Source organism: Ruditapes philippinarum, unplaced genomic scaffold, assembly GCF_026571515.1.
Source record: "Ruditapes philippinarum isolate M1 unplaced genomic scaffold, ASM2657151v2 ctg12004_1_1_1_1, whole genome shotgun sequence".
NCBI lineage: Eukaryota > Metazoa > Mollusca > Bivalvia > Venerida > Veneridae > Ruditapes > Ruditapes philippinarum.
The window spans coordinates 39,410-52,952 of record NW_026856601.1 but is presented as its reverse complement, the minus strand read 5'-3'; the positions used below and the strand labels follow the sequence as shown (position 1 = coordinate 52,952).

Sequence of the window (13,543 nt, the reverse complement as noted above, 5' to 3'; positions counted from 1 at the left end):
AACAATAAAAAATGTGGACCTGTGACGAAGTTTGTAGAGCACTTTCGTTTTTATTAGATAACATGTATGTCAGGTTTGGTAATACGGTTTTCAAACAGATAATTTCTTTACTGCTATGAGAGGGATTTTATGTTAAGTCTTTCCCCTACTTCATATCAGGAAATTATTACATGCATTTAATAACACTTCCCGCTACCTAGATGATATCCTTAACATGAATACTCCTTATTTTGATCAATTTGTTTCTAAATTATATCCCAGTGAACTTATATTGAATAAAACTAATTTCAGACATTATTACATTGTTTTAGATCTAAACATTTCTATTATTATCAATACTATAGTAACTAAAATCTACGATAAAAGAGATGATTTTGATTTTAATATTGTTAACTATCCACATTTAGATGGAGATATACCTCATGCTATGGGGTATATATTTCTAAATTAATTAGATTTGCTAGGGCGTGCAGTCTTGCTGATGATTTTAATGAACGCAATTTATTTATTTATTACTAACAAACTTCTGAAACAAGGCTATCGCTATCATAAATTGCGTAAATATTTTCCATTTAGTTTTACCATCGTAATTATGATTTCGTTTTAAAAATTAATTATTATTTGAAAACTCTTTTAGGACTAGGTATTAGCAAACCTGATTTCTATAAAGAGATGTGGTTTACAAACTTCGTAGGATCATGGGTCATAGTAATTTTCTGCCGTCTTCACTAAAATTATCAAACGGTTTATAAAAAGAGGTTATGACCCAATTATTTCAAGGCATACCGCATGCTTGGTGTTCAACCCTTTACAGTTGGACGCTTCGCTTTCCTCTTTTAATTACAACTGACGGACTTTGTGGGAGACTATGATTTATTCTTGTTTTTTTAAGGTTCAAGGACATTTTTAACGTAAATGCATGTATTAGGCATGACAGGGAAGTTTGGATTTCCCTCTTGAACTGTGAGGCTTGTGGAAACATTTTGAATAGACTAAAATAATCTGTTTAGGACAGCATGTGGATTTATTCTACCGCCCCAGTCAAGGTATTTGGTGTTTTCGCATATGCGGAGATTTTAAATTCTGCTTGTCCATGTGTGCGTGGAATTTACCACGGTTTTGCTGATTTTTCAAAGTTGATACTATATTCTGTTGATGAGAAGAGGGGTTGCAAATGACTTGTGCATAACTAATTTACGAAACGAAAAAAGACACGAAAATATGCTTAATCAGTTTAATTTGTAAAATATATATGGAATTTAATGTATCAATAAATTAATGAGAATAGCCAAAATATCATCAGTTATATCGTCATGAAACTTACAACTAAATTGAACAAATGTAAAGAATACTTCAATCATACAAATGTTATTGTGATTATTATTTTTGTGTGTTGTAAAAGCTACTCTCCCACACAAAACGGGTCTTTCACATCAACATATTTGTTGACAGTTATTGCATATGCATAGAAAGAAAAATACAGTTTCCATGAGAAAACTGTGTTCTAACAGGTGTTGTTAGTTTAACGTTGCATAGATATAAACACCCCTTTCATAACACCCGTTAACACGAAGCTAGTAGGACAGTTGATGCAGGTAAAACTTACTATATAGCATCAGTTTTAAACTGGATTACCTAGGTATGTTCTTCTCTTTTTTGTTCTTTTTAGTGACATAATGTTCTATAATATATTGTGCTGTAATCGATTGCAGTATAAAAGACTTACCATGCGCAATTGTTCTACTAGCAACCTACTGGTCTACTTGCAAACAGTTAACGGGTGTGTTTATAAATTAAGTCAATATGTACAAAATAAAACGATACAACGGTTTAAAAATCACAGTAGAATAAACATTGCAAATACTTTACTTAGATATTATTTTCGCCGGACAAGACATGTATATACATCTAGTTTCGTATAAATGTACAAGTCTGTGGTGAAATGCTATCTTTTGATGACAATTTATTTTAAAACCGCCTAAACTACTATGTGTGGGAAAGTAACTTTAAAGTGACATTATACTCATTTGTTAATTTTCAAATTGAGCTGAAATGACTACATATATTAAAAGATTGACTTAATAATGGTGATGGACAAATAGATGATATTATAAAATGTTTAGAATATAATACAAATCTGCCAAAAACATGAACACTTTTTAATTGAATTGTTTTAGGTAAACTACGATGGATATTTACATATATTCCCTTATAACACACGAGTTAGTTATCATTCATGCGAGGTAAACTGTAGAACTGAAATAAATTATGGCAAACTGTAAACTAAAACTTTCACCTGTTCACTGTCTTTATACCTTAGGATAAGCATAATGCCACTCCACTGATGTTAGTTTAATGAAGCGACTAGAAATATCATTCTGAGATTTGTGTACCATTACATATGGGTCTGAACCAATAACTGGTAAAAATTCGTTCACTTCGTGTTTCTAAAATTACAATTCATATTGTGTAAATGATCCAAAAATGAAAAGCGGCTAAGAATTGCATATAAGATAGATTTTTGTTCAATTTCCGAGTACATTCCTTTACCATCTTTTATTTTCCCGTTTTAAGTGTCCTACTAGATTTCCAAATATCCATTTCTTAGGCTTTGTCTAAGGTAAATCATGTATATTGTCAAAAAACGTTATTTCATTTTATAGGGGTAATTATTATACATGTCAAATAAGGAAATCCATGTTTAAAATAAACTGGAATTTTTTTTTTTGACTTACACTAGAACTACAATATAAACATAATTGCGAGAACTTAAAAGTACATGCATCATTTAAGAAATTTTCGATGAAGATAAAACAGTCACAGCTATTTTAAGATGTGTGAGTCATCAAACTGTATACTTCATGAAAACGTTTATTTCACAAACCCTACCTTTTACCTGTTTTGCTTTTTATTATAAGCAGGTCACATGAAATTTTGCAAATGCTTGTTGCTAAACACTGATGGCCAATATTTGCAACAAAAGACCCTAACCTTTTCAGGTTTTATATTTCTTGGTGCGTATAATGTCTCGTGCCTGGACCAAGATGTCTGTGATTCCAGTAATAACAATAATACAAAATTCACACAAATATGATTATTCGGTTATTCTATGCGTGCCTTTTTCCAGATGTCTGTTACATCTTTTCATATATATCTTTTCTGTCTGCAATTTATAACTCACATAGATTCCATGAATATATGCCGTTCTTTAATCAATGATGATTTTGTGGGTTTTCTTTTTTTAATTTACTGATTTACATAGATACTGTCCATTTCTGTCGTGTCATTCTCTTCAGCAACATAAGCTGCAGTCTTTGCGAAATCTATACCAACGTATTCAGTAGGTGAATCACGCCGCTTGACGACAGCTTCTTTTGGCATCTTTCTATCTGCATTGAACTCCAGGTCAACATACATAAGCTGTCCATCTTCAGTGCGCTGAAAAATTTAATGAAACGAAATTCAATAATCAGAACAACTAATTGATTGATTTTCTCAGTTATCATGAAAACTATAAATTATTTTTTAAAAAACATAAAATAACCACCGATAATTTGGAATGATTTTCTTTAAAATTCACACGTTATCTATGAATATTTGCAAATAAAATTTTTGTTAAAAACATGTGTTTAGAAACAATGTTGCTAATAAAGGATAAACAGTATTAAAAGGTCATTAAAATCTAAAATGGACTATCTTATTACTTTCTCAAAGAAATATTAAACAATCAATTTTGACAGTAGATTCTTCAAATATAAACATGAACGAAATTGAATTATCGATTTATCATACAATTCATTTAAAGTGTCATAGCTCATTTTTACGCTGTCAAGTTGAGTTAATTAAGTAATACATATTTCAAGAGATTGACTAGTATAATAATGGTGATTGACCACAAATTGATAATGAAAAATGTTAAGGATAAAATATAGACTACCTAAAATATAAAAAGACTCTCCTTTTTTAAAAAAATTGAACTCTACCGATACACTTCTCAAGTTTTAAAGATATTTTCGTGGGTTACATGGATTTTATTGATAATCTTAACATAGTAAAATATAAATTGAACACAATTTTACAAAAATCACAAGTTATTTCAACTTTTACCTTTGCACTCACCATTTATATTTGGATTGGTATATTGTCACCTTAATTGAATTAATTGGTAAAACTTATTTAGAAAAGAATAACATCTACATAATAAACTTATTGTTTCTATTATTTTCTATGCATAACCTTTTGACAGTATTTCACCAACTAGATTTAAAGATTCGTGATAAATGTAAACTATTTGATACATTAGTAGGATCCATCTTAAATTATAGCGGAGAAGTGTTTGGATATTATGATTGTAAAAATATTGAACTTGTGCTTGTAAATTTCATCGAAAGATCCTTTGCATCCGTTATATGGAGAAATAGGGATATATCCAATGGCAGTACACCGCCAAATCATAATGTTTAAGTCACCTAATAACTCAATTATTTAAAAATGTACAACATGCCTAAAGGAAATGCAGATGATGAGTTATCATACGAGAAATGAATCAAATAAAAAATATACGGAACCAAATAGGAATGCCTAACGTCTGGCTACAACCAGATAATTTTGATATTAATGTATGTGTCATCAAACTGAGAATTGTAGATATTTATAAACAAATTTGGTATTCAAACATATATAAATCTACAAACTTTCGTCTAAGAGTCATTTTAAACAAGAATTTCAGTGTGAAAATTATATAAGCGTTACCATAGGATTACTTTAACCAAATTTACACTATCAGCTCACAATATGGAGATAGAAAAAGAAAGGCACGATAATATTCCAAGAGAAAACAGAAAATGTTGAAATTGTCCATTACATTAAGTAGAAACAGAATATCATTTTTATTAATATACCCAAAATATTATAACTTACATAGAAGGTAGCATTAAACCACATTTTTGTAGATTGTCTTCACGGCAGAAATTCGAAACACTGATGGCAAGCACAAATATCAAAACATTTAATAATCTAGCAAGTTATCTGTATTATGCATTTAAATAAATGACAAAACTTTACATTTTAGCCTTTTAGTATCCATACAACTTCTTTTTCCATATGCAGACTGATAAAAGGGAGAAAACTACGACAACAAATGCTTAGAAAATATAACGGTTATGTCACACTAGAAATATTAATAATTGCTGTTTAATTGGTGGATAATTATTTAATACAACGTAAACAAATATCTCTCTACTGTGTTCAAGAACATTTATTTCTTACATATGCAAACTCTGTTAGATATGTCGAAACCATTGTTTGGTAACTAACTGTAACTTATAACTCTTTACACCACACAGTATCTGAAATATCTGACTATAAATTGTATGAAAACAATTTTATGTTGAATATAATATATGTTATGTTTCTGTATTAATATAAAAATCCACTCTTAATTAAATATGACGTATTAATTTTTTACGATCAAGAACATTAATAATGCACAGACACTTCCGTGCTTATCCATTAATGGAAGCAAACTTTAACTGAAAAAGGCCTTTTATGTCCTATCAATGGCTTTATTTAAATGTTTCATAGCTTTCATTGCTTGTGTTCTGTAACAGTTATAAATTTAAAAAGATACTCTAAGCTTGATCTATCTTTTTCTTTTGTTGCTTTTTGCAATAAGTATATTGATAAATTTAAATGAGAGTTATCAAATAAGTAGTAAGTCAAACTTTATTTTCTGACGTTCATCTAATATTGTATTTAAGGAATGTTAAATGAAGAAGGAAATTTATTAAAAGGCAATTTAAAACCATAATCTAGAAAAATGTAAAAGTTATATGTAAATATAACATGTTTATTAAAGCATTTGTAAAAAGCTTAAACTATAAGTACACAAGGAAAATGATATGAGAAGAAGTCATCCAATTTTTTTAGAAAACATTTTTTAAAAGATTAAAATAAAAATGGTGAAATTATAATCCTTGCAGACATTTTGATCCTTTTAAAAAGATTTTCAATTCGAGTGTAGAGTAAAGATATGGAATTGTTAAAAGCTTTTATCGCAGATTGATAGAGACTCAGATTGTAATGTTTATGTAATGAAAAATGCTTCACGGAACTAGATCTATCAATCTCAAAACAGGCACCAAGAAATTTGGTTGTGACAAGTGTATTCACTAGACAATATCTTTTGTAGATATTTTGATATTATTATCTTTTGTTTGTTTGTTTTTGGGTTTTACGTCACATCGACACATTATAGGTCATATCGCGACGTTCCAGCTTTACTGGTGGAGGAAGACCTCAGGTGCCCTTCCGTGCATTATTTCAGGCACGAACGGGCACCTTAGTAGAACCACCGACGTTCCGTAAGCTAGCTGGATAGCTTCCTCACATGAAAGAATCCAAAGTCCCTGTCGGGATTCGAACCCACAGCGGTGAGGGGCAAGTGGTTTAAAGTCAACGACCTTAACCACTCGGCCACGGACGCCCCGATATTATTATCTGAAGAAAGTGTAACTGTAACGAGACATTCAGTTAAATATTTTAGCCATATTTGGTTTATTTACTTGTCCAGTAGTTGTGGTTAATTATATATTAATGCATCCCAAACATGTATAAATGCCGCCTCTTACTTTATGTTTATTTACATTATGTTTGCACACATAAACTGATGCCTGAAACTTTACGATTATACACAACTTTCTTGCACTAATGGTTTTAACGTGAAACATATAATGTATACCTGACTCTCGGTGGCTGAACATGTAGCTGGTTGTTCTTTATTTCTTGTTTTATCTACTTCAGCATATGTATCCTCACACACTGTGGCAACGTTTTGCTTCTTTATTTGTTGGGAATATGCAACTTCCATCTGATCGTCTGCATCGACAACATCGTTTCTTGTTTCATTATATTCATTTTCTCTGAATTTTCAAATTTAATGATAATATATATGCCGTTTTGTTCATTTTATTTCATTCCTTTTCTTAGTATTAGCAAAAAAGGTCGGAAAATCTTGTCTGATTGTAATACAGGCTTACATACTTGTAACATTGCTAAGTATTGAAATATAGGCTGAAATGCTTGACCAATTGCTAAGGGTTTAGATAGAGCCTGTAAAATTTGCTTAATTTGCTTTCTTATCTAATTGCTAAGTGTTGAATTGCAATCTGAAATAATTACCTAATGCTATGTGTTAAAATGCAGCCTTAACAACTTGATTGATTACTTATTATAAACATTCAGGTTGAAATACTTACCTATTTGCCTTATTGCTAAGTATAAAAATACAATTTGAAATACTTGCTTAATTTATTTGTTTATTTATTTTATTGCCATTATTATTAACAAAACAAGAATCTTAATGCCGTAATAAAATACAAATTTAGTTTATTTGTAAAACGATTTTTGCATAAAGGAGTTATCTTTAAACTTGTAATGATTTCGATATTTACTTTTTGCTGAATATTAACTGCTTTTGGATATGAGGTGAATGGAAATATTTTAATTGAATGTCAATGGTCAAAGTATAATATTGGTAAATAGTATATGATATAAACAAACCGCAAAGGAAGACTGTTTCTTTCAAGAACTGTTTCATGTTTCGCTGAAAAAAATTTTAATCTTATGAATAAACAATCGATGATTATACTTTCTTCAATGTTTAAAGTGTCAGTGATAGTAATGTGAAAGCATAAAAAAGAGAAAAATGGATCCATACAAAACACCTAAAACGCAAAATTGAAAACATTGCAGGCTCGGTTTGATTGAGCCTGTTTATGGACGATACTGGAAAGTGCATGTCATGGTCCAGGCCTCGTAACATCGGTGTAACAGATAGGACGTACTTCTGAATCAATATTGATGTAATGCAAGGACTTATGTCATTGTACATGTATTTAAATGCGTTGTACTCAACCATTAAATTGTTTACTTGTGATGAGTCCGTACTCCCAGTGCCTGAAAGGGCGGATAGATCCTCATTAAGCTTAGAATAAAATACATGCATATATACCCTTTCCCAATTCAAATTTATTAAGTTCCTCTGATTCTATTCTCGTTTTTTTTTACTTGGGAATCATATGCAGCTTTACATGGAATAGCACGTAACACTAAATTTATCATAATAACCGCAAAATGAACACATATGTGGATGCTTTTTTATTCAAATTTCGCAATTTTGAATGTCACATAAGTGTCCGTGGAACAGGCACAACCAAACCAACACTGCTACATTTCGATTGTGCCGTTTTGGACGTTCTTTTAAGGTTTCCATTTTTGACCATATATTACTTTAATGGACTTTTTTGTGCATTTAAAAAATCAAAGTGTTATAGGGAGTTGTTCCAACAATTAATGTTTTTATTTGTTACATCAACTAATATGTATAGATTACCTTGATCATTGTTCCGTTTGTCTCTGATGATTAAGACAACTATGACAACTATTACCAGAAGCGCTGAGCATATTCCGGCAATAAGTATCACATTTATAACACTGTCTGAAATTTTGTGAAATAAATGTTTAATGGCACTCAGTTAAGTCAAATAATATTCACATATATGTCATTTAAATGAGCGCAGTTTATATGACTATTGAGCGCAGTTTATATGACTAATTGAGCGCAGTTTATATTACTTAATGAGCGCAGTTTATATGACTAAATTAATGGTGAGATCTTCATTTTGACTTGTTTATTAACTGAAATCAATTTAATACGGTTTGTCTTAATTCATAGAAACACTGTTTAATAGGTAAACCAAGGCGCATGGTTGTCGAAAACCAATTTAATTAACAAGATATTACACTTAGCTAGTGTAATAACACTTTGACGTGACGTCATTTACGTATACAAACATAGCGTTAAAGCATGTAAGCATTACACGTATCAATGAAAAAATATTCTTTTTAACTGTAAACCGATCTTATTTTGAACATGTGATGAATAGAATATTATATTCGCGTAGATTCAATACTACATTCATTGAACAGTCTCACGCTCGCTTGAGGCTCGCATAATATCAGTATTAAATCTACATTCATTCAATATCTCCTTTCTAACAAGCGAAAACAGTGGACTGGGTGAATATATTTATTTCTTATTGCACCGTTTTCAAATTCATTTCATCGGCAGATATTGTAGCAATGTGCCAGAATACACTCGTAGTTCCAGATTAATGTTTTACTAAGAGAAAAAAACACGAGACATTTAGAAATGATCAAAGACTAAATGCGCAAAAGCAACATAACACATCATCGTTACCATAGCAAATTAAATTACAAAACTTAGGATTGCCTTCTAACAACATTGTATTTTCATCCTGATCTGATGTAAGTTTAAAAGAAAAAAAGAAGAAAAGAATGTACAAGATCTTTCTTACCAGGTTCGTGGATGTTAATAATCAAAGTTTTATTATCGTTGAATTGCAAATAGCGTATCGCACACACAAAGTGTTGCCTAGAGATGACATCTGCATTTACGTCTAACACACATTCCTGTTTGTTATCACATTGCTTCTTGGCTTTGACTCCCTTATCTGTCTTCTCAATCCAAGATATATTAGAAGCGGGGAAGCTATCAGCTATACATTTAACTTGTGCTCTTTCTCCTTTAGTAATACTTAACATTGGTCCAGAAATGTTGAACTTTATGACGGGGTGGTCTGGAATTTAAGTCTTATTAAATATAATCATGTTGCCAATAGATAAGATCCGTTATCAATGGTTGTTTATTAGAGGCGGAAACTCATTTCGCCACACATGTCACATGTACCCGCTCAGGGTCAGAAAAATTATATAGTTCTAGACACATTGAACTTTATTATCTGATGATTTGTATTAAGAAAGGTTCACAGTGTCACAAAAACTTATGTGCTTATCTTATTGAATAACAATGTATATAGTCTGTCACTGCAGTGAATAATAAGATTTTACAGTGATTACAGTTAAATATTCAAGATTCATGCTAATTTTCATATGAAAAAAATGAACATGTATTTCAATGTAAAACAATGTGGCTAAACAAAAAGTAATTTTCGTACTACAAACGGCACTTGCAATCCTTGTTTATTACCAGGAAACAGGTCAAACTATGCAAAAATAACCCTTACTGCGTTCAATATGGTATTTAATTCTGCAAACTCAACTGTCAGTTGTAAACAACATGTAAATTACTTGGATTCTGGATCTTGTTACTTTTTTCTTGAAACCGTAGGATATTTTTCTTTAGTTTGATATTCCTGAAATTGTTTGGCTCACTTGGAGGCGTACAGCTTTTAATTGTTATTTTGAATAAATATGAAACTTAATGCTTGCCTATTTGAGGACAGCAAATAACTACATGTATATAAACACAGGAACTTGAAATTCTATCACTATTAACGATAATATGCGAAATATACCCCTACATACTATAAAAAAAACAGAATATAGGGGGTATATTTGGATATTATAATTAATATTGGTTATTTGATAGAATTTCAAGTTCCTGTGATATAAATGTCCTTAATAAGTAGAAGGCTGCTCGTTTTTTAATACAAAGAAAAAAGAAAAAAATAGTTCTAATAACGTAAATTTCATAAAGGCATGTATTAGGATATATCAATCTCTATGCTCTATATAATATTGTTTTGTATTTTTGCATGTGTACGCTGAGAACATGTCGTCCTGGGCGTATAAGCCTTATCTGATTGACATAAATGTCTGTCTATCTATCATGTATAATATATTATTAAGAATAAAGAACTTTAATGAAAGTGTTTGCGAATTTAATCAACAAATGGAAATATCCAAATCAAAACACTACAATTGTATCTATCATATTATTGTTTAAATTTATTATTATTAAATAACTTTAATTTCTGGAAATTCCCCTTCAAATCTTCGTTTTTAGAATTGGTTGACTATTTTTTTTTTATTTTATAAATATCTTTAACTATTTTAAATTGTCTAAGTTGTTTGATAATGTAAAAGGTAATCATGATGTTTACTTGAAACAAAAAAAAACAATGTGCATGATCTCACCTAAGTTGCCATTTTTAATCTTGATAAACAAGGTTCAAGAAATCATTATTATAAAGACCAACGTAGATAATGCTTAAAATATTACAGAGAAACAAACAGCAGCATCATGCGCAGATATACAATTACAAATGTATATGAACATTTGTAAACATTAAAAACCTACAACTTCAATTCCATCATTTGATATTTATGAACTGAAATTATTTTTTCAATTGAAACTATATAAGTGACCATCAAATAAGATGCGTAACTTCTGTATTAATAATAATCAGCTTACATGGGACTTTTATTGTTTTTGTATCTCTGAGTTCCAGGTCTTGGAAGTCTGCACATTCGGCAGCACATGTTACATCTTTACCATCGTCTTCTTTACTGACATTCAAGCGAACGACATACTTTGTTTTCCACGCACCACGTGGGAGACTCGTGTTACTTGAGTTCCTTTCTAAACCAATGACTTCGCTTGCTGCCCTAAAATTAGCCCTGCAAGCCGGATTGGAATTGTTCAGGGTACATGCAGCATACATACGAAGTGGATCTACAGAGTCATATTTTATTTCAAGTTTGATGTCAGATGGAGGAACTGAAAAATCATATTGGAAATATATCATAAATGAATTGTTTGACTTGATTAATGAAATCAATTAATTCATTTCAATATACTTAGGTAAGAATTATTGTCCTTTTCCTCTGCTAAATTCAACTATAATTTATTCTAATGGTTATTTAGAGTGTCTCAGTATACGGGTTTTCATGTAAAACAGATAATTGTCAATCAATACCGCGTACTTTGTTGTTGAATTATGCCTTCTTACTGGTTTTGCAAATATAAGTCGATGTAAAAATATTGTATGTTTTACGTGGTTGTTTTTTATTATTATTTTAAGAGGACAATTATTATATTCCCAAGCATTGTTCCAGTTTGCTTTTTTTGTCAGAAAAGTAAATATATTTGACTGTTGTCCAAACAGTGTAATCAGCGAGGAGATTTTGTGCTAATCCTTGCAATAAAATTTTAAAAATCGTGTTATTGTCACATGTAATTAATGAATACAAAATTAAGTTTGAAAACACTTACACAAGAAGTTAACTTTTTTTGGTTCGGAGCATTTTCTAGGCGTACTGTACCATTTATTATGACGACAACAGAAGATGTTCACTCCGTTCCATTCCCTTTTAAACATGGTTAGTGTGATATTATTACCGTATACCATAGTGGTGGGTTTGAAAATAGATGCAGTACTTGTTATCGTCGATGACGAACCTTAACCAGAAATATTTAGGAAAAACCCGCCGTGAAGGCGTGAGCTGCACAAACCACGTTATAGAAACGGGACCCCCTTCTGAAATTTTTCATTTGGTCTGAAAATTCAAAAACATCAGGAATCGCAGAGAAATTTGAAGAGTTTTGATAATAACAAGCCCATAATAAACCTAACCGATACCCTTTTTTAAATGTATATAGAGAAACAAATTTAAATGTCGCGTTAGAATTTTTTCCCCGGTAACGAGAAAGGAACTGGCGAAATAGATCAATCACAAACTATGCTGCGGGGTTAAAAAACATCTTTAAGAAATTTAATTTTTGACAAAATTTTTTCATAAAATGAAAAAAATAATGGAAAATGTCACAATTTTGAATAACTTGGGGTTAAAATTCCAAATTTAATATAATAAAAAACAAATCAGTATGTATTTTCCTGAGAAAGAAATGGCAACAGAACTAGTACACAGATTAACAAATACAAAAAAAAACTTAAAAAGTACACATTACTCAGTGTTCAGTCCTAAAGAATTACACACACAAAAAATAGAAACCCCTATGTAAAGAATAAACAAAGGAACAAATTAAAAAACCCCTTGCAGAAAACTTTTTAATGATACGGGTCCACATCTTTGAAAACCTCACAAATTTACATAAAACCTAAAAATAAATAGCTTAAAGTAGAATTATGACGCGTCATAAGAACCAACAATGGGTTTTTGCGCCCAAACACGATCCAGACCACCGCGCACCTGCAGTATACAGGACCATACTTTTGGGGTTCAATCCTATAGCAATAAGGAAACTGAAAAACGAACAGACCGCGCAGTCTGATCGGGACCATCTGGCGCAAGCACTAGTTTTTGCATGCGCCCATATGATATAGACCCAGAAATCAATTATTGAACATCAATGAAAATAACTTTATTTTAAAAGAAAAAATTTTTCATACAACTTAATATCATCACCAACAATTTAACAAAGTAACCATTACTATAAAAAAAAATCCTTGCATTTTAAATTTAATGATATCATTAAACACCCAATAATTGTGAAAGACTTTTTAAAAAAAATAGACAAGTTTTTACAAAAAAAATAAACGGGCCAAAATAGACAATAACTATAAAAACACACATATTGTAACAAAGGACAATAGCTTTAATAAAAAAAAAGGGTACTAATATTTAAAAAAGATAAATAATTATAGATTAGTGCTTATATGATATGGTTTAGCCCCTCAAAATTTGAAAGACATGGCAA

General features: G+C 30.6%; 1 protein-coding gene across 2 annotated transcripts; it reads right to left on the bottom strand.

Annotated features, from left to right (window-relative positions):
- Window positions 1-3,231: 3,231 nt before the first annotated feature.
- On the bottom strand, window positions 3,232-12,260 carry LOC132747097 (uncharacterized). Of its 2 annotated transcripts, XM_060736409.1 has the most exons (7): window positions 12,098-12,260; window positions 11,297-11,602; window positions 9,378-9,659; window positions 8,393-8,497; window positions 7,561-7,603; window positions 6,740-6,920; window positions 3,232-3,438 (listed from the first exon to the last, which is right to left on the bottom strand). In XM_060736409.1, the coding sequence occupies exons 1-7, from the start codon at window positions 12,231-12,233 to the stop codon at window positions 3,247-3,249; spliced, it is 1,245 nt and encodes a 414-aa protein (XP_060592392.1). In that variant the 5' UTR covers window positions 12,234-12,260; the 3' UTR covers window positions 3,232-3,246. The 2 variants fall into 2 exon arrangements, with proteins under 2 accessions (XP_060592392.1, XP_060592393.1); XM_060736410.1 differs by lacking the exon at window positions 8,393-8,497.
- Window positions 12,261-13,543: the final 1,283 nt, after the last annotated feature.